The sequence below is a fragment of the Vipera berus genome (assembly GCF_964194415.1).
Source record: "Vipera berus genome assembly, chromosome: 6".
Taxonomy (NCBI): domain Eukaryota; kingdom Metazoa; phylum Chordata; class Lepidosauria; order Squamata; family Viperidae; genus Vipera; species Vipera berus.
Genome location: NC_138208.1, coordinates 5,428,078 through 5,450,574, shown reverse-complemented (window position 1 = coordinate 5,450,574; position 22,497 = coordinate 5,428,078). Strand labels below are relative to the sequence as shown.

At 42.6% G+C, this 22,497-nt stretch overlaps 1 protein-coding gene across 2 annotated transcripts in view; it reads right to left on the bottom strand.

The window, feature by feature from the left end:
- SLC2A13 (solute carrier family 2 member 13) overlaps positions 1-21,633 on the bottom strand; it is an 87,179-nt gene extending 65,546 nt beyond the window's left edge. For both annotated transcript variants that reach the window (XM_081331171.1, XM_081331172.1), the window contains exons 1-3: positions 20,912-21,633; positions 4,725-4,884; positions 3,857-4,065 (exon numbers count right to left, since the gene is read on the bottom strand). In XM_081331171.1, coding sequence (XP_081187297.1) covers positions 3,857-4,065; positions 4,725-4,884; positions 20,912-21,515 — 973 coding nt within the window. In that variant the 5' untranslated portion in view covers positions 21,516-21,633. The remainder of the gene's footprint in view (positions 1-3,856; positions 4,066-4,724; positions 4,885-20,911) is intronic.
- Positions 21,634-22,497: the final 864 nt, after the last annotated feature.

Sequence of the window (22,497 nt, the reverse complement as noted above, 5' to 3'; positions counted from 1 at the left end):
ACATTCAGATGCTTGGCAACTGATTCATGTTTATGACGGTCACAGTGTCCCAGGGTCATGCGAAGTGACCAAAACCTGCTGCAACCACCCATCAGATGGGGGGGGAAAATAAAAACCAAACACCCCCCCCCCCCGCTGCCAATCCTCAACAGGAATGCTCACAACAATGAAAACCTCGGACAGGAGGAAGAGCACCGCCAGGAGGACAGGCAGGTGTCTTGCTCGGCTGTGGCTTGGGGGGCACTTTTTTCAGTGCCATTGTAACTTCGAACAGTCACTAAGCGAACTGTTGTAAGTCGAGGACTACTTGTACTTCATCCCTTTTTCCCTTTTTTGGGGGGGGGGTTCATCAAATTTTTGACACCTTGCTAGGCGACGGGTGGTCCTCGGATGTTGTCATATCCTAAAAGTGATATACAATGGGTGAAAAGGTTGAAAAGCCCTGCTTTATCATTTGGAGGTTTTCAAAAAAGAGTCTGGACAACCATTTGACCAAGATGGCTTAAGATCTCCTGCCTTGAAGACCTCTGAGATACCATCCAGTTCTCTGATTCTAATGAGTTCCATTGCATAGATCGGCCTGCTTATACACTGGAGGAAGCAAATGGTAATAGGCAGTGCTTTTTTTGTAAAAGAAAAAGGTGCCGGAACTCACACATGTCATACAACCCGCCTTGCCTACCCTACATGGTTCCATCCAAAAAAAGGTGCCGGAACTCCGTTCTGAGCGTTCTATGTCAAAAAAAAGCATTGGTAATAGGTGTTCCCATGTTCTTGTGCTGTCTTTCTTATGAATGATTCAGAACTATCTTGCAGAAGCAGGTGAACAATCAATTTTTAGGGGGCTGGAGGCTAAGACGTATGAAGGACGGTTGCAGGAATTGGGTATGTCTAGTTTAACGAAGAGAAGGACGAGGGGGGAACACGATAGCAGTGTTCCAGTATCTCAGGGGCTGCCCCAAAGAAGAGGGAGTCAAGCTATTCTCCAAAGTGCCTGAAGGCAGGACAAGAAGCAAGGGATGGAAACTCATCAAGGAGAGAAGCAACCTGGAACTAAGGAGAAACTTCCTGACAGTGAGAACAATTAACCAGTGGAACAACCTGCCACCAGAAGCAGTAAGTGCTCCAACACTGGAAGTTTTTAGGAAGAGACTGGACAGCCATTTGCCTGAAATGGTATAGGGTTTCCTGCCTGAGCAGGGGGTTGGACTAGATGACCTCCAAGGTCCCTTCCAACTTTACTATTATGATTATGATTATGAGAAGAATTAACCAGTGGAACGACTTGCCTCCAGAAGTTGTGGGTACTCCAACACTGGAGGTTTTTAAGAAGAGACTGGACAAACCATTTGTCCGAAATGGTATAGCCTAGTCTCCTGCGTGAGAAGAGGTTGGACTAGAAGACCTCCAAGGTCCCTTCCAACTCTGTTATTCTGTTACTTTCCTGGTGTTAATTTATCTTAAGTGGTGAGCATAAGAGACATGATCGTTAACTAACGGGGGGGGGGAATAAATCTCGAAGCCTCATCAGCGGAGCAATTGATGTCGCTTCCAGAGTTGATTAATTCATTGGAGGATTCAAGCTCAAACCATTGACCAGATGTTATTGTGAAAATGGTCCCTTTCCCAAATTATAAAAAAAACAAACACAAAGCAAAACGTAACCTATTAAGGCACGCAGTTGGTTAGCTATTGCAGGCTGTGTTTCTTTCTTCCTGGAAAAATAAACGGGAAACGTTTCAAGTCCTTAAACAACCTTGCTTTTTGGACTTTCCAATTATCGTTGAACTGCATGATTTTTAAGTTCACTGCTTTCAAAAAAATAATTAAAAATATACACATATATACATACATATACATATATATATGTATGTATGTATATACAGTATATGTATGTATGTGTGTGTATGTATGTGTATATATATATGTATATGTGTATATATATATATGTATATGTATATGTGTGTGTATATATGTATATATATGTATATATATATATATATATATATATATATATATATATATATATATATATGTATATGTGTGTATATATATATATATATATATATATATATATATATATATATATATATATATATATATATATATATATATATATATATATATATATATATATATATATATATATATATATATATATATATATATATATATATATATATATATATATATATAAAACTCCCCGATGCCCTTGCGCACATTGCTGTTCTTGTTGCTAAGCTACGTTGGAAAGGGATTTTGTAAAAGTGTGGACCGTGATGAGCTAAGGAGCAATGTTTCTGGTGCTGAGAGAATTATCCACCACGTTCCCCGCAGCTAAAAACAAAACCCTGTGAAAATTCCAAAAAAAACCCCACGTTTCAGAGAATTATTAAATCGGTTTACTAATATACGTCCGGCCCTATTCTTAGGGTGGTTAAACACGTGCCTGAAAAAAAAAGGGAAAAATCTTGGCCATAGCTTACAAATCAGAACAACAGAATAAGCAGAGTTGGAAGGGAGCTTGGAGGTCATCTAGTCCAACCCCCTGGCTCAAGCAGGAAACTCTTCTTAAAAACTTCCAGTGATGGAGCATTCACCGCTTCTGGAGACGGGTTGTTCCACTGGTTAGTTGTTCTGACTGTCAGGAAGTTTCTCCTTAGTTCTAGGTTGCTTCTCTCCTTGGTTAGTTTGCATCCGTTGCTTCTTGTCCTGCCTTCTGGTGCTTTGGAGCATAGGTTGCACCCTTCTTCTTTATGGCAGCCCCAGTAAATGTAAGACATATTGAAAGAGGTTCCAAATGCGCCTATTTGTGTATTGTGGGAAGGGAAGGCAAGAAACCGAGATGCCCTACGCACAGTCACTCATGCGCTCGTGACCTCCCGTTTAGACTACTGCAATGCTCTCTACATGGGGCTGCCCTTGAGGACCACTCAGAGGCTTCAGCTGGTGCAGAATGCGGCCGCACGAGTTGTGATGGGGGTTTCCCGATACTCCCATGTAACACCTCTACTCCGCGAGCTGCATTGGCTCCCGGTTGCCCTCCGGGTGAGATTCAAGGTGCTGGTGATGACCTATAAAGCCCTAAATGGCTTGGGTCCGGGATATCTGAGGGAACACCTGCTGCCGGCATCAAGCTCCCTTCATCCAGTGCGCTCCCACAGGGAGGGTCTTCTCAGGGTGCCGCCGGTAAGAGACTGTCGGCGGACAACACCCAGGGATAGGGCCTTCTCAGTGGGTGCGCCTGCCCTTTGGAACCAGCTGCCCGTGGAGCTTAGGACCGCCCCCGACCTCCGTTCGTTCCGCCAGGACCTGAAGACGTGGCTCTTCGAGCTCTCTGGCCCAGGCTGAGAATTTTAATTTTAATTTTAACTGGGGTTTCATTTGTTCAGGGACGGATATAATTTTTTTTAATCTGTTTTTAACTTTTGTATTTTTTGTTTTAATCACCCTGTAAACCGCCCTGAGTCCTTCGGGAAAGGGCGGTATATAAATATAATAAAATAAATAAATAAAACAAAAAGGAAAGTATCTGATGGTCAAATGCCCATTGGTTTGCTGGTCGAGAGTGCCGGCTTTAGAACACAGAATAAGAGTTGGGAGGGACCCTTGGAGGTCTTCTAGTCCAACCCCCAGCTCAAGCAGGAAATCCTACGCCATTTTAGACAAACGATTGCCCAGTCTCTTCTTCAAAACCTCCAGCGTTGGAGCATCCACAACTTCTGCTAGCTGAAACATTTTCAGATCTATTACGGGTAGGTCACTAAATGACAATTGGAAGGTAACAACAGCGGCTCTACAATCACAGCCTGTGATTCAACCCTAACCCAAAGCAGAATAAAAAATCCCCGCCAACCTGCACCAACTTCCTTCTCTTCCTCCTCGATGTTATTCTTGATGCTATCGAATTCGTCGTCTATTGTCTGATTTCCCCGCATACGCGAAAGAATTCTCCGTGCTTTTTGAATCTGTCCTTTCTGAATAAGCCAGCGGGGGCTTTCCGGAAGGAAAAGGAAGCCAACGAATTGTACGACAGCTGGAACTGCTGAAAGACCCAGCATATACCTACGGGAGAGAGAAACGAAATGTGAATATCGGCTTGTTAACGTTCCTTTTTTAGGAAAACAAAACGGGGAGTTTAAAGCTTTGGATATTTTCTTCAGGGACTCCTTTCGGGTAGATCTCGACTTACCCGCCGCGACTTGAGCTCAAAACCTTCGTTGTTAAGCGAGACCGTTGTTAAGCGAGATTTTTGCCCCCTTTTACCTTTCTTGACCCAGTTATTCAGGAAACCATAGGCGCTTTTAAGTTAGTAACCTCGCTGTTAAGTGAAGCTGGCTTCCCCATTAAGTGTGGGAAATAAGTTCACTTTTTTCAATGCCGCTGTAACTTTGAAAGGGTCGCTAAATGAACTGTTTTAAGTCAAGGGCTACCTCTATTATTCTAAACACGCAGACCGCAACAGTCTATATTCCATATTTCAGCTTCAGCCTAGTCCAATAAACCTGACGTTTCAGATATATCTGTCGTGGTTCCGAATAAAAATTCTTTAAGGTAAGCAAGTTCTTTGACCAGTTTCACCTGTCAGAGCCATGACACGGGCGACGTAAACAAAATTTATTTCGGGACGGTGACTTGCCTCTACCAAAAAAAAAAAATGAAAGAACTGGGGTGTGATTTCATTTTAAAGTTTTGTTTTTTTAAAAAAAGAAAATCATACCAACCTCCATCCATCCCTGGGAAGATAGCTAAAGGCTCCGTCTATAACACTGGCAAAGAATTGTCCTCCCGTAATGAAAAGTGTATTTATAGTCACTAATCTGCCTCTCAGATGAGGTGGAGCCACTTCTGCGATGTAGACAGGGACTGTCATCGAAGCGATACCTACCAAGAGATAAAACGGTAATAATTAGAGAGGAGCCATTTACAAAAAAAATTAACATCACAGGCACGTCTAAAGTCGGCTCAAACCTTGGCGTTAGGAAATTAGGAAGGCACGTTGAAGTGATACCTCGTTTTTAGAAAAGCATTAAAAATCCATTTGTGTTCGCTTCAACCTAGCGGGCGCGGCTCTAAATATTCACTTCTGCCTGAGAAGGCAAACATTTCATGTTTTAAATCCTATACAATTTTAATCTTTTCGATCATGAAAAAACCCATTTTGAGGGTGCTAAGCTGGAGGAGGAGGAGAAGGAGGAGGAGGAGGAGGAGGAGGAGGAGGAGGAGGAGGAGGAGGAGGAGGAGTAAGGCCACACCTGGAATACTGCATCCAGTTTTGTACACCACGATGTAAAAAGAGATGCTGAGACTCTAGAAAGAGTACAGAGAAGAGCAACAAAGATGATCAGGGGACTGGAGGCTAAAACATATAAGGAAGGTTGCTGGAATTGGGGATGTCTAGTTTAATGAAGAGAAGGACGAGGGGTGACAGGATAGCAGTCTTCCAATATCTCAGGGGCTGCCCCAAAGAAGAGGGAGCCAAGCTATTCTCCAAAGCGCCTGAAGGCAGGACAAGAAGCAATGGATGGGAACTAACCAAAGAGAGAAGCAACCTGGAACTAAGGAGAAATTTCCTGACAATGAGGACAATTAACCAGTGGAACAACCTGCCTCCAGAAGCTGTGAATGCTCCAACACTGGAGGTTTTTAAGAAGAGACTGGACAGCCATTTGTCTGAAACGGGATAGGGTTTTCTGCCTGAGCAGGGAGTTGGACTAGATGACCTCCAAGGTCCCTTCCAACTTTACTACTATGAGAAGGAGGAGGAGAAGGAGGAGAAGAAGAAGGAGAAGGAGAAGTAGTAGTAGTAGTGGTGGTAGTAGTAGTAGTAGTAGAAAAAGAAAAGAAGAAGAAGAAGAAGAAGAAGAAGAAGAAGAAGAAGGATAATAATCTCTTAGTTCCTCTGCCAACTTTGAATTAAATGGGCACAACTAAAAATGTGTGACTGACACCTGTCCAAGCGTCATCAGTTAATTAGCTGGTTAGACTAATTAGCTAGTCAGGCTACATTGAGTACACGGGGTGCATCTAACACCAGAATACCTAGATAAACATGTTTTGGTCTAGCAGTTAAGGCACCAGGTGAGAAAGCAGGAGACTGTGCGTTCAAATCCTGCCTTAGCCATCAAGGCCAGCTGGGTGACTCTGAATCAATCACGAAAGACACTGTGAATTCTAGTCCCACCTTTGGCATGAAATCAGCTGGGTGAGCCAATCACCAGGAGGCAGAGAGTTCTACTCCCACCTTAGCCATGAAAATGATCGACTAGATTGTGCCCAGTTGCTATGTGTTTTTATTCTTATTTTGCTTTTTTTATTTTGCTTTTTTATTTTGCTTTTTTTATTCTTATTTTGCTTTTTAAATTTTTTTTTATTTTTATTTATTGCAAGCTGCCTAGAGACACGTAAAAGAAGGGGCAGCTGTACAAACTGGGTAAATAAATGAACGTATAAATTAGAACGGGAGTGGAAATATTTTCATGAAACCTTAACACTTCAGCCCTTTCAAACCTGTCAAGATTTAATGTTATGAAAATCAAAAGTTTAGCCTAGCTAAGATGCCCATAAAATAAAAGCAAGCCGGAGTAATTGAAGAGCTTCGAACCTTAAGATATAAATAAAACAGTTTCCGGCTAAACCTGGAACTAACATTAAGCTTGTTTTTTTTAAACAGTAGACTTCCGTGTCTTTTGGTATTTTTATTGCTAGGCTGCCAACAATAAAATATTTTATCGGTGTAAATCTGCATATACAGTTTATCACGCTAGGTAAGTCACGTAACTGAAAATAAACTTTAATCCCTAGAATATCCACGCTTGTTCCTATCACTGCAAGAAGGTCTAAGAGCCAGCGATCAAAACAACAATGTTCAAAGCTTATTTGGAACATTAATGACTATAGTGAAAAAAAATTAGCTGTATTATCTGCCCTAGCAGGAAACTTTGGACAAACACACAAGCACAAATGTACACACGTATAAACATAAATGTGTTCAGGACGACAGCCTACATACAAATATCCGTTGTCATGGTAATCAATCGTGACATGCAACTTTACAGCACAGAGCCCGTGAACGACACCTGTCACTTTGTACTCGGTTGGCCGAGAAGATTTGCTTTGACAATATGTTTATAGTTAGTTACATAAAGTTTTCTATCTTTCTCCTCTTGCCTGAATTTTTTTGCACATCAAATGCATTCTTGGAGATTCAGTATGCTAAGAAGAAGCTACATCTGAATCGGAATGGATCGTAAACACCTACCAGCTGTTGTTTAGCCAAAGCCAAAAAATCTGTATCGTTAAAAATTGTTTTCATCTATAACCAATTGCATTTTTCAAACTTTGGTTTGAGCAGCAGCTAAAATTATTAGTCATTAAGTTTCTGGAAGTATTCCAACATCAAAATTTCTACAATTCTCTTAAAGCCTCTAAAATATTACATTTCCAGGAGTATATTAAGCTAAAAATAATAATAAGAGGAATGTATATAATGTCTTGAAGCTACCGGTAACATATTAATGTGGATTATAATAGCTTGATTTATAAACATAGTTCTCAAATTAAATCTCTCAATTCAGCCTATATATATATTTTTTTAAAAAAGTAAATAAAAATGTGGCTGTTGATTTATCTGCCTAAATTACAGGATGATAGCAATATCTGAGGGGTTACAAAAATTATCAGGTGGCTGGGGAAATTTGGGAGTTGAAGTCCACAGGTCTTAAAGTTGATAAGATTGGACACCCCTGCTTTAGAATAAATATTTGTGTTAGACTCTAATTCAGGGGTCTTCAAACTTGGCCCTTTTGTAACTTGTGGACTTCAACTCCCAGAATTCCTCAGCCACGAGGAATTCTGGGAGTTGAAGTCCACAGGTCATAAAAGGGCCAAGTTTGAAGACCCCTTCCTCTAAATATATACTCAAAACAGGTTGTGGACACCTATTTATTAATATAATAATTATCCTTCAGACCAGAAGGAAAAGACATGGGGAAAATGACCACCTCCGATGAAAATAAATTCTCTTTTCTTTGCATCCTTTTCAATTAAAAAAAAAGTTTTTTTTTCTTCACGCACGGTAGTTTATGAGGAATCACCAACACATCTTATAACAACTGGAATGGCGGAAGAGTTTGCAACTTTCCTGGTTCTTTCTCCACATCGATCCTTTGATTTATATATATATATATATATATATAAATTTATATTTATAAATTTATAAATATATATATATATTTATATATTTATATTTATATATATATATATGTTTTCTGAGGTTTTCCATATGTGTATATATATACACACACACACACACACACATATACATATACATACATATTATATATATATAATCTGCTAATAAGGAAGAAAATTAGACCATTCCTGCAGAGAGCTAATAATTTGTGGGAAGATAATTAGAGACAGCCTAGAGACATCTTTTCCATCACTTATACAATTGAGTTGTAATGCTTTAGATGTATTCTGAAATGAACTGTAAAAATGTACTCAAAAATTATCCCAAAGATGTTTTTTTGTTTCCCCAAGAGGCAACTGGACTTTGTTTTTCCTTGAAGATGTTTCTCTTCTCATCCCAGAAGCTTCTTCAGCTCTGACTAGATGGCGGGGAATGGAAGGATTTCTACTCCTTGAAGACCGCTGGTCGTTTGCGTTCTTTTTTAGAGATTCGTCGAGGCCACTTGGAGGTTTACCTGTGTCCTCCAGGTCACCTTAGTGGTGCAAATGGGTGTGTAGCCTTCCTGGAGCTGCTGAAAGGGCTGTGTTGTAGACAACAACTCTCTAAAAAGAATGCAAATGCCCGGCGGTCTGCAAGGAATAGAAATCCTTCCATTCCCCACCATCCAGTCCGAGCTGAAGAAGCTTCTTGGATGAGAAGCGAAATGTCTTCAAAGAAAAACAAGAAAGTCCAGTTGCCTCTTGAAAAAGCACCTTTGGGACAACCATGACCTGGATAGACATTTACTCAAAAATTAGTTACACTACCTGGGTTGAGAGCAATTCATTTGTGCAGAGACTAAAAGTTGTTTTTTGATCTGTCTGCAGAGACTAGGATATAAGCTAAAACAGGGGCCTTCAGACTTGGCCCTTTTATGACTTGGGGACTTCAACTCCCAGAATTCCTCAGCCAGGCATGCTGGCTGAGGAATTCTGGGAGTTGAAGTCCGCAAGTCATAAAAGGACCAAGTTTGAAGACCCCTGAGCTAAAAAGTCCAGCGGCAGGAGATTACTTCAAAACTCCCTAGAATAGATAGGTAGATTATGAACTATTTACACATAACCCCTCTATCTATCACCGGATGTCGGTCCATTCAGAATCTGAAGTCTAAAATTGATAGCCTCCAGCCCGAAATGTTAATGAGGTTGTCTTTGGTCTGGCAAGGCCTGATAACATTTTATTTGTGAGAGAAATATTCCTTTCTCTTCTTTTTGCCTTTTTTTTAATCCACTGTATTGGACAAGTAAGCTTAATGAATTTAATTGCAAGGCTATTCTGCTAGACATTGATAGGCTATATTTACATACTTGTTTTATTATGTAGTATATCCATCTTCCTTTGGGGAAAAAAGACTATCTATAAAATTAAGTATTACTATAAAGGAAAGCCTTAATAAACCAACCACCTTTTTTCCATATTATGTCAATTTCATAAATTTGACTATAGGGCAGCCCTATTTTTTTTTCCCCCTAGAGCATGTAAGTCTCTTTTAACAAGACAAAATTCAATATAAACCTTAGCCAAAATATTAAATAGAAAAAAATAAAGAATTATTAGTTTACTAATCTGTCATATCTTAAATGCATACAAAAACATGTTATGTTTCCCTTATTTTTAGTGTTATTTTAATTTGAACAGTACAGTTGATCTCTATATTTATGTTGCATACAGTTGATCTCTATATTTATGTTGCATACAGTTGATCTCTATATTTATGATGCATAAACTGCTAGCTAAGCTCCTTAGCTCCCTCTGATGGATGACCTTAAATATGACTGTTTAATATTGAACTTTTCAAATGATTAACTAGTATGGCTATTTTTTTCACTGGCAAAAAAAAAATATTCCATAAGGAAATACCAGTCTTTCAAAACCCAAAAGACAAAAAATATATATTAATGTTGTATATTATTTCTGCACTTATATTCTGAGTTCCACTGAAGGATAACATTAATTAGCTATGGATACTTGGGATCAGAAGGTTGGCAGTTTGGCGGGTCGAATCCCGAGTGCCGCGTAGCAGAGTGATTGCCTGTTACTCATCCCAGCCTCTGCCAACCTAGCAGTTCGAAAGCACGTAAAAAATGCAAGTTGAAAAATGGGGACCACTACAGTGGGAAGGTAACAGCGTTCCGTGCGCCTTTGGCATCTAGTCATGCCGGCCACATGACCACGAAGACGTCCTCGGACAAGTGCTGGCTCTTCGGCTTTGAAACGGAGATGAACACCGGCCCCTAGAGTTGGAAACGACTAGCACGCATGCGCGTGGGAACCTTTACCTTTACCTTACTTGGGAACTAGGCAATTGAACCGATCCTACCTATTAATAATTGCAAACTATTTAACCCAGCCTTCTTGAGCTTCTATATTATCATATAAACAAGATCAAATCAAATCAAAACTGTTTCTATCAGGGTTGGTTCATCAAACAAACATCTGGGTCTAAACCTCATGAGCATTAGGACAGCTCATTCAATTTTTTTGGTCTCAATATCTTTTGTTCAAGAACTTGTTCTTAGGCAAAAGCGATGCTTTCTCATAATTTGGTTCTCCAGAAGTTGTGAATGCTCCAACACTGGAAGTTTTTAAAAAGAGACTGGACAACCATTTGTCTGAAATGGTATAGGCTTTCCTGCCTGAGCGGGGGGGTTGGACTAGATGACCTCTAAGGTCCCTTCCAACTCTTGTTATTTCTATTCTATTCTATTCTATTCTATTCTATTCTATTCTATTCTATTCTATTCTTCTATTCTATTCTATTCTATTCTATTCTATTCTTTCCAATATCTATTCTATTCTATTCATTCCAATATCTATTCTATTCTATTCTATTCTATTCTATTCTATTCTATTCTATTCTATTCTATTCTATTCTATTATTCTATTCTATGACTTGTTTCACTTATTTTATCTTATCCTGGCATGCAATTCAGTCTTCAAACAATCACCGCAGTTGAAGCAATGATGAAAAGGAAATCAAAGAATTTGCTGGGTGGGGCAGGACCGTCTGTGCAGATGTAAAAAAAAAAAAGTCAAGGTGGCAGTTGTGACCCTATGATTGAAGCCCTGCTCCATTTTCTAAATGTGTTGTGACTTCAATCACGGCTGCCATCTTGAAAATTTTTAAATCTCATCCTTGGGAGACACCCTTGGCCACAGTTTTGGCTCTGACTCTGCACTCCGTATCCAAGCTCACCAGCTGTAGACACTGGGAAGAGGCCCTCTAATCAAAGTAGCATGCAAGGCAGAGCCCAGAAATGTGGTGGACCGGATCGGAAGATGCAGCTTCTATTCCAGATTCTATTCTATTCTATTCTATTCTATTCTATTCTATTCTATTCTATTCTATTCTATTCTATTCTATTCTATTCTATTCTATTCATATTTCATTCTATTCTATTCTATTCATTCCAATATCTATTCTATTCTATTCTATTCTATTCTCCATTCCTCTATTCTATTCTATTCATATTTCATTCTATTCTATTCTATTCATTCCAATATCTACCGTATTCTATTCTATTCTGTATTTCTATTCTATTCCTATTCTATTCTATCCATATTTCATTCTATTCTATTCTATTCTATTCTATTCTATTCTATTCTATTCTATTCTATTCTATTCTATTCTATTCATTCCAATATCTATTCTATTCTATCCTATCCTATTCATATTTCATTCTATTCTATTCTATTCATTCCAATATCTATTCTATTCTATTCTGTATTTCTATTCTGTTCTATTCCTATTCTATTCTATTCTATTCTATTCTATTCATATTTCATTCTATTCTATTCTATTTATTCCAATATCTATTCTATTCTATTCTCCATTCCTCTATTCTATTCTATTCTATTCTATTCTATTCTATTCTATTCTATTCTATTCATATTTCATTCTTCTATTCATTCCAATATCTATTCTATTCTATTCTGTATTTCTATTCTATTCCTATTCTATTCTAGCCATATTTCATTCTATTCTATTCTATTCTATTCATTCCAATATCTATTCTATTCTATTCTATTCTATTCTATTCTATTCTATTCTATCCTATTCATATTTCATTCTATTCTATTCATTCCAATATCTATTCTATTCTATTCTATTCTATTCTATTCTATTCTATTCTATTCTATTCTATTCTGTATTTCTATTCTGTTCTATTCCTATTCTATTCTATTCTATTCTATTCTATTCTATTCTATTCTATTCTATTCTATTCTATTCTATTCTGTATTTCTATTCCTATTCTATTCTGTATTTCTATTCTGTATTTCTATTCCATTCCCATTCCATTCTATTCTATGACTTGTTTCACTTATTTTATCTTATCCTGGCATGTAAGAGGTAGGAACTTCCACTGCTAGCCATTCTAAAAAACAAATGCAGAAGTAAAATGAAGTTGAGCCAGATAAAAAAGGTCATAAAACGGGACAAAACTCACTTAACAACTGTCTTGCTTAGTAAGAGAAATTTTGAGCTTAATTGTGGTCATAAGTTGAGAAGTACCTGTATGGAATGGATATATGTGAATAATAATAATAATAATAATACATCAAGAAATTGCAGTTTCCTGCAATAACTCCAGCAAAGCTACAAAAAACTGCGCTACTCGGAACATCTTATATTTTAAGGAGATACCTGGTTGATACCTAGGATGCTGGCAGCAACCCGTGTCAACCATTAGTGCCAGTCAATTTGAGTGTTCAGTTGACTGAGTTTCATGTTTTATGAATAAAAGTTTTATAATAATAAAATTTGGAAGGGGCTTTAGAGGTCATCTAGTCCAATCCCTGCTCAGGCAGGAAACCCTATTTCAGACATACAGTATGTTGCTATCACTCTCTCCTAATTTCTTTTTTAAAAAAGTATGGGTGCTTTCAGCTCATTGTAGACAGATGCTGCATACACAGTTTTGGGAGATCAAATCTAACTGCTAATTCTTAGAGCAAACAAATTGTGATTTTTAATTAATAAACTGCCAATGATGCACTAAATTACAGTTTGCCAATTCTTCTGGCTTGTCCCATGATTCATCCCAGCCCTATGCCAACTTAATTATCATTTTTTAGCAATAAATATTCAGAAAGAATAATCACTATGCGGCAAACTCCTGAAATTGTTGAATAAAGACATATCTGCCTTCATGTGCAACTTGAAATTGACTTAGCATCTTTGTTTTACTTTGTTCCACACAGTGTCAACCTTGTGAAGTCTAAAGCTTCCTCTTTCTGTTCTGTATTCAAGATGGACAGTGTTTAATATTTATATGTTATGTATGTGTAAGGGTGTACGTCTATATGTATGCTGTATATGTTCAAATGTGTGCTATGTATGTGTGCACTTTGAGAGGAAGCCACTAAATTTCATTTTTAACATGTGCCATTGTGCCCACAGGAAAAAATGACAATAGAAGTTATCTAATTTAATAAGAGTCCTTAACATTAATGTAGCTAAAAGGTAAAGGTTCCCCCGCACATGCGTGCTAGTCGTTTCCAACTCTAGGGGCCGGTGCTCATCTCCGTTTCAAAGCCGAAGAGCTAGCGCTTGTCCGAGGACGTCTCCGTGGTCATGTGGCCGGCATGACTAGACGCCAAAGGCGCACGAAACGCTGTTACCTTCCCACCATAGTGGTCCCTATTTTTCTACTTGCATTTTTACGTGCTTTGGAACTGCTAGGTTGGCAGAAGCTGGGACGAGTAACAGGCACTCACTCTGCTACGCGGCACTCGGGATTCGACCCGCTAAACTGCCGACCTTCTGATCGACAAGCTCAGCGTCCTAACCCACTGAGCCACCGCGTGACAATATAGTCCTTCACTTGCAACAATGGAGCCCAACATTTCCGTTGCTAAGCAAGACAGTTGCTAAGTGAGTTTTGTCCCTTTCTACAGCCTTTCTCGCTATAGTTAAGTCAGTAACAACTGTTTAGTCAGTAACATGCTTGTGAATCTGGTTTTCCCATTGACTTTACATGTCAGAAGTTCACAAAACGGGATCACATGACCCCGGGATATTAAAACTGTCCTAAATATGAACCAGTCGCCTAGCATCTGAATTCGGATCACATGACCGTGGGGATGCTGCAACAATCATGTGAAAAATGGTCATAAGTCACTTTTTCCCAGTCCCGTTGTAACTTCAAACCATCACTAAACAGACGGCTTTAATGAGAGGACTACCCCTACTGATTCCTTCACTTTCCAAAACATTTGGAGCAAACCTTGCCGGAGTACGTATCATGGATGCCAAAACGGTTCAAATGCTTTTTAAAATTTAAAATTTCTAACTGAGCAGAACCAACTGAGGTATTCATTAATCATGGATAAGTCACACAAAGTGAAAGCACAAAATGGCAGTTAAAAGTTCCCTCAGCTTCCCACTCTAATACAAATGAATGGAGCTGATGGAGACAAATGGAGTCTGAAATCAAATGACTGGAATTGGAAAGCAGAGTCTAGTCCTGCACAGTCCGTGAAGGAGCCAACTGAATTGGTAATGAAATTCCCTCAGACGAAGCAGCCGAAAGAAATATATTAAAAAGAGAGAGACAGATGACAACACACGGTGGAAACACACAGACAAGAAGCACTGGCCACAAGGGAGACCAACAAGAAGGTATTATGGATTACCAAGTTGGAAACGCAGGCGTTTAAAGCAGGGGGTCTTCAAACTAAGCTGCTTTAAGACTTGTGGACTTCAACTCCCAGAATTCCTCAGCCAGCAACACTGGCTGAGGGAATTCTGGGAGTTGAAGTCCACAAGTCTCAAAGCGGCCAATTTTGGAGACCCCTGGTTTAAAGCAAAGGGCCAGTCTTATTAAAACAGGGGGTCTTCCGACTTGGCCCTTTTATGACTTGTGGACTTCAACTCCCAGAATTCCTCAGCCAGCGTGACTGGCTGAGGAATCCTGGGAGTTGAAGTCCACAAGTCATAAAAGGGCCAAGTCGGAAGACCCCTGTATTAAAACACAATTTCTCAAAGATTTGAAACAAGCTGAAAAGGCATTCAAGTAAGTCCTCACCTTTACAACAGTTCACTTAGTGACCGTTCAGAGTTACGACGGCACTGGGGAAAAAAGGGATTTATGACTGTCGCGGCATCCCCATGGTCAGGGAATGAAAACTGGGATGCTTGGCAACTGGTTCGTGCTTGTGACGGTTGCTGTGTCCTATGGGTCACGTGATCCCCTTTTTGCCACCACCTGCTAAGCGAAGTCAATGGGAAAATCAGATTCACTTAACAGCCACGTCACTCACTTAACAACTAAAGGGATTCCCTTAAACCTGTGGCAAGAAAGGCCTTAAAGTGGGACAAAATTCACCTCACAAATACCTCGCTTAGCAAGAGAAATTTGGGGCTCAATTTTGCTTCTAAGTTGAGGACTATCTATACAAGCTTTGCAGTAGAAGACAATTCTTCCTCTACGTGCATATTCGGCTACCATTTATCAGCAGACTATGTTCCAATATTTTTCTTTTTTTTTTAAAAAAAGTAAATTATAGATTCAACCAGTCACTACTTTTTTTTAATTCCAATCTATTTTACTGAATTGTTATGAGGTTAAAAGAGAGAGAGAGAAACCAATTTAAACTTCTTTAAATTACTCGAAAAGCAGAAGGCAGAGTTACAGTCTCTAATAGCATAATTTAGGCCTTGCTCAATGTAATGGTACTTATTACCATCTTAGTATATATACAGTATACAACAAAAGATAAGTATACCCCCGAACACCCAACAAAACAATAAACACCCAAAGATCAAATAAAAGTCCCCCCCCCCAAATGGCACATAACAATTCTCTACTGATAAATTAACCTTATGAGACCAACTTCTTAAAGGTATTTAGGGAATAAATATTAACTGAACAGAAAGAGCATTTAAGGAACATTTTACATAATAAATGAAAGATCCGTTTTCAGATGCCATTTAAATTCTGACTTAGTATGAAATCACAATGCCTCAGCAGTACTTATTGCTGGATAGGCGGCGATATATTATATTGTGATTGATGGAAATATGCTTATTTGCGATTATTTAAGTTTCAACAATGATAAAACATATTCTTTACCTACAACGTTGATTGTGAAGGTTATATCACACGTTATATCACCAACTGTTTAGATGAGGTGAAAAATTTCCCCATGGTATCAAACGAAGGATCTGGATTTTAAGTAGTGCTCTGGATTAGTTCATGAGAAAACCTTCCAAACAGCTATAGTCACATTCAAAGCACTATATATGTTATACAGAGCACAAGAGGCTTAAATTCTAAATAAAAAAAAACGTGAATAACCCAAACGAATAAGACAATCTTCCAAAGGAATTGAAAACGATGGTCAAATCCAAGGGTTTGATTGCAGACTACATTCCCGTTCTTTAAAATGGCCCTTGTGCCAGATGAAAAACAGGTTAGCGTTAGAAGTTAAAAGCCAAATTAAAAGGATGGGAAATCTGAGCAGTGCTTTGGAAACAACATCCAACTCCCGTTTTAATTCCACCACCTATCTCAGGAAAGGTTTATTTGGATTTCCCTAGTCAAAAAAAAGATTAGACAAGCTATTTGTTTGGGATGCAATAAAATCTCTTGCCTCGGACATGGGGCTGGACTAAAAGCCGTCCAAGGTCTATGTCTCCAAGGGACTAGAAAATAGACTGAAATTTTATGTGCACGAAAAGCTGGAAAAAAACACCCCACAACCGCATACAGACGGGGGGGGGGGTCTGGCTTTGGAACAGGGTTCCCCAAATTGGTCAGCATTGACCTTGTAAGGGTTCTTAGGACTATCCCGTAAATCAAGAAAATGTCTGGGGCTAAAAAGCGGGTTTAGTAAATGTCTGGGGCTCAGAAGGTGGCAATCCAATTCATGTGGGGGGGGGGTTTTCTCTGAAAAGCTGTAGGGCAGCCCACAGTCCTGAAGGAGAGCTGGCCAGCAGCGTGACAGTGTTGATCCATCAGTGAGAATGGCTCAAATTGTCCTTAATATATGTATGTATATTATGCAACGAAATTTCATTTTGATGTACGCCGATTGGTGTACATTCAAAGTGACAATAAAGTTATCATCATCATCATCATTAATATCCGGCATGCTACGAGTTAAAAGTAGTGCTTACTGTATTATTTCCAAATAATAATTTGGGGGAGGGAGGCGAAGGGTTTGGGGAACCCCGGTGTTAAACCAAAGCTGCTCTGAATTGTGCTCCTGCATGAAAGAGGATGATGGGATGGGATTGGCGGTGGTGGTGTCTTTCTTGCAGACGTTTCATTACTCAAACTACGTAATGTCACCAGTGACAGAAATGTCTGAAATGGCGTAGGGTCTCCTGCCTGAGCAGGGGGTTGGACTGGATGACCTCCAGGGTCCCTTCCAACTTTATTATTATTATAGAAGGGAGAGGGGGTTTGCTCCTGGTTTCTATTCAATAGAACTCCCTCAAACACTGATGATGTTACCCAGCTGAGTAACGAAACGTCTGCAAGGAAACCACTGAGCTCAGAAAGCACCAGGGGTCCCACAGTCGTCGTCCTCCTCCTCCTCCTCCACTCCACAAACCCCTCTCCCTCCTAGCACTGATGATGTTCCCTAGTTGGGTCATGAAAAGTCTGCAGGAAATCTCCCAAGTTCAGAGAGCACCAAGGACCCCACAGTCCTCCTCCTCCTCTTCCACTTCAGAAACCCCCTCTCTTCTAGCACTGATGTTACCTAGTTGGGTCATGAAATGTCCGCAAGAAAACCACCCAGCTCAAAGAGCACCAAGCACCCCACAGTCTTAGTCTTCCTCCTCCTCCTCTCCAGAAATGCCATTCTTTTCTAGCACTGATGATGTTACCTAATTGGGTAATGAAATGTCTGCAAAAAAGCAACCCAGAGACCACCAAAGACTCCTTGGTCATCGTTCTTCTTCTCCTCCTCCTCCTTTTCACAAACCCCCACTCCCTCCCAGCACTGATCATGTTACCTAGATGGGTAATGAAATGTCTGGGGGGAGAAAAAAAACCTCAGAGAGCACCAAAGACTTTTTGGTCCTCCTCCTCCTCCCTACAAACCCCACTCCCTCCTAACCCTGATGACGTTACCTAGCCGGGCAAGGCAACGTCCGCCAGAGAACCACCCCAAGCTCGGAAAGCAACAAGGACCCCTCTGTCTTCCTCCTCCTCCTCCTCTCCACAAATCCTCCCGGCACTGATGTAGTTACCTAGTTGGATAATGAACCCTCTGCAAAAAAGCAACCCAGTTCAGACAGCACCTTGATCCTCCTCCTCCTCTCCACAAATCCTCCTGGCACTGATGTTGTTACCTAGATAACCCAGTTCAGACAGCACCTTGATCCTCCTCCTCCTCCTTTTCACAAATCCCACTCCCTCCCAGCACTGATCACGTTACCTAGCTGGGTAAGGAAAGGTCTGGGGGGAAAAAAGGCAACCCAGCTCAGAAGAGCACCATAGACCCCTCGGTCCTTTTCCTCCTCCCAACAAACCCCGCTCCCTCCTAAACCTGATGACGTTACCTAGCCGGGCAAGGCAACGTCTGCCAGAGAACCACCCCAAGCTCGGAAAACAACAAGGACCCCGCTGTCTTCCTCCTCCTCCTCCTCTCCACAAATCCTCCCGGCACTGATGTAGTTACCTAGTTGGATAATGAACCCTCTGCAAAAAAGCAACCCAGTTCAGACAGCACCTTGATCCTCCTCCTCCTCTCCACAAATCCTCCTGGCACTGATGTTGTTACCTAGATAACCCAGTTCAGACAGCACCTTGATCCTCCTCCTCCTCCTTTTCACAAATCCCACTCCCTCCCAGCACTGATCACGTTACCTAGCTGGGTAAGGAAAGGTCTGGGGGGAAAAAAGGCAACCCAGCTCAGAAGAGCACCATAGACCCCTCGGTCCTTTTCCTCCTCCCAACAAACCCCGCTCCCTCCTAAACCTGATGACGTTACCTAGCCGGGCAAGGCAACGTCTGCCAGAGAACCACCCCAAGCTCGGAAAACAACAAGGACCCCGCTGTCTTCCTCCTCCTCCTCCTCTCCACAAATCCTCCCGGCACTGATGTTGTTACCCAGATAACCCAGTTCAGACAGCACCTTGATCCTCCTCCTCCTCCTCCTCCTCCTCTTCACAAATCCCACTCCCTCCCAGCACTGATCACGTTACCTAGCTGGGTAAGGAAAGGTCTGGGGGGAAAAAAGGCAACCCATAGACCCCTCGGTCCTTTTCCTCCCCCCCTACAAACCCCGCTCCCTCCTAACCCTGATGACGTTACCTAGCCGGGCAAGGCAACGTCTGCCAGAGAACCACCCCAAGCTTGGAAAGCAACAAGGACCCCACTGTCTTCCTCCTCCTCCTCCTCTCCACAAATCCTCCCGGCACTGATGTAGTTACCTAGTTGGATAATGAACCCTCTGCAAAAAAGCAACCCAGTTCAGACAGCACCTTGATCCTCCTCCTCCTCCTCCTCTCCACAAATCCTCCTGGCACTGATGTTGTTACCTAGATAACCCAGTTCAGACAGCACCTTGATCCTCCTCCTCCTCCTTTTCACAAATCCCACTCCCTCCCAGCACTGATCACGTTACCTAGCTGGGTAAGGAAAGGTCTGGGGAAAAAAAAGGCAACCCAGCTCAGAAGAGCACCATAGACCCCTCGGTCCTTTTCCTCCTCCCAACAAACCCCGCTCCCTCCTAAACCTGATGACGTTACCTAGCCGGGCAAGGCAACGTCTGCCAGAGAACCACCCCAAGCTCGGAAAACAACAAGGACCCCGCTGTCTTCCTCCTCCTCCTCCTCCTCTCCACAAATCCTCCCGGCACTGATGTTGTTACCTAGATAACCCAGTTCAGACAGCACCTTGATCCTCCTCCTCCTCCTCTTCACAAATCCCACTCCCTCCCAGCACTGATCACGTTACCTAGCTGGGTAAGGAAAGGTCTGGGGGGAAAAAAGGCAACCCATAGACCCCTCGGTCCTTTTCCTCCCCCCCTACAAACCCCACTCCCTCCTAACCCTGATGACGTTACCTAGCCGGGCAAGGCAACGTCTGCCAGAGAACCACCCCAAGCTTGGAAAGCAACAAGGACCCCACTGTCTTCCTCCTCCTCCTCCTCCTCTCCACAAATCCTCCCGGCACTGATGTAGTTACCTAGTTGGATAATGAACCCTCTGCAAAAAAGCAACCCAGTTCAGACAGCTCCTTGATCCTCCTCCTCCTCCTCCTCCTCCTCCTCCCCACAAATCCTCCCGGCACTGATGTAGTTACCTAGTTGGATAATGAACCCTCTGCAAAAAAGCAACCCAGTTCAGACAGCTCCTTGATCCTCCTCCTCCTTTTCACAAATCCCACTCCCTCCCAGCACTGATCACGTTACCTAGCTGGGTAAGGAAAGGTCTGGGGAAAAAAAAGGCAACCCAGCTCAGAAGAGCACCATAGACCCCTCGGTCCTTTTCCTCCCCCCCTACACACCCCGCTCCCTCCTAACCCTGATGACGTTACCTAGCCGGGCAAGGCAACGTCCGCAAGAAACCCCCCCCCCGTCCTCCCAAGGACCCCTCCTTTTCCAACTCTGCAGCTGACACGGGGCGGGGGGGGGTTAGGAATCGGGCTGTCGCAGCCACCCCCCCGGAGCCTCGCCCTCCCCGGGAGGGGGGGGGAGGAAAGGCCATCGCCCACCTACCTATGCCCAGCCCGACCACCAGGCGCCCGCCGAGCAGCGTCTCTTTATCCGGCGCGGCGGCCAGCAGGACGGCGCCGGCGGCGAAGAGCAAGCTGGCCAGCAGGATGCAGGCGCGGCGGCCGGCCCAGCCGTTCAGCACGCCGCCCAGCAGAGCCGAGAAGGCGGCGGCGCCCACCGTGCCGGAGACCAGCAGCTCCTGCCAGAAGGCGTCGAGGCGCAGCTCTTTCTTCAGCAGCAGCAGCGCGCCGGACACCACGCCGGTGTCGTAGCCGAAGAGGAAGCCGCCCAGCGCCGAAAAGGCCGACACCACGTAGACGAAACCGGCCGTCTCGTCCTGCTGGAACTGCCGGCGGGCAGCCCGTTCCAGCTCGGCGCAGCTCCCGCTCCCGCCGCTCCCGCCGCCGCCGCCCGAGGACTGGCTGTTCAGGCTGGAACAAGACTCGGCGCCGGCGATTAGGCTCCGTTCGCCCAAGCTGGCCGAGCCTTCGCGCCTGGAAGGCGGCGGCGGCTGAGGAGGAGGCGGCGGCGGCTGCCGGCGCCGCTTCTCCCCCATCAGGTTGCTCAGGCTCCGCAGCGTGTATTCCACATTGGCTTTGCGGGACATGGGGCCCGCCGGCCGGGCTGGCCGCCGCCTCCTTCTCCTCTGCTTTCTCTGCCTTCTCCTGCGCGGCTTGTCTGCAGGGCGCCGCAGCAGCCTTTCATGCTCCGGCTACGCTCGGAACTGAAGCTGGGGAGCGGCGCGGTCTCCACGTCTGCTCGCGGCCGCGGGCGCCGCCCTCTCACGCCCAGCGGGGTGGAGCAGGAGGGGGAAAACAGAAAAAAAAAAGAGGCGCCGTCAGTGGTGATTGGTCGGAAGGGAGGAGGGCGGAGTCGAAAGGGGGAGGGGCTTTTTTTGTCTCCTCCCCTTTGGCCCTGCGAGTTTGGGAAGGGGGAAACAAAAAATAATAATAATAATTCGGCAGCTGATCAAATTGCGCTTGGATCGCGCTGGGTTTCCGGTCGCCTGCCTGTTGTTGCCGTGGCGGTGTGGCGGCTTCGTTCTTTCTCAGCCTGTGAGGAGGCGGCTCGAGGGGGCGGATAATAAAGGAGCGTAATAGGGGGGTGGAATAATAAGGGGAAAAAAAACCCTTTCTTTTTCGTCTCTCTATGGAGCGTGCGGCTGGACATGCGCGGTGAGCGCTGGTGAAGCTGGTGGGTGGGCCTCGCGTGCCAGCTCTTCCCTTTTTCTGATTGAGAAGCTTCTATGGAATGGAATGGAAAAGAATATAGAATAGAATAGAATAGAATAGAATAGAATAGAATAGAATAGAATAGAATAGAATAGAATAGAATAGAATAGAATAGAATAGAATAGAATAGAATAGAATAGAATAGAATAGAATAGATGGAATGGAATGGAATAGACTAGAATGGAATAGACTAGAATAGACTAGACTAGACTAGACTAGAATAGAATAGAATAGAATAGAATAGAATAGAATAGAATAGAATAGAATAGAATAGAATAGAATAGAATAGAATAGAATAGAATAGAAAATATGGAATGGAATGGAATAGACTAGAATGGAATAGACTAGAATAGACTA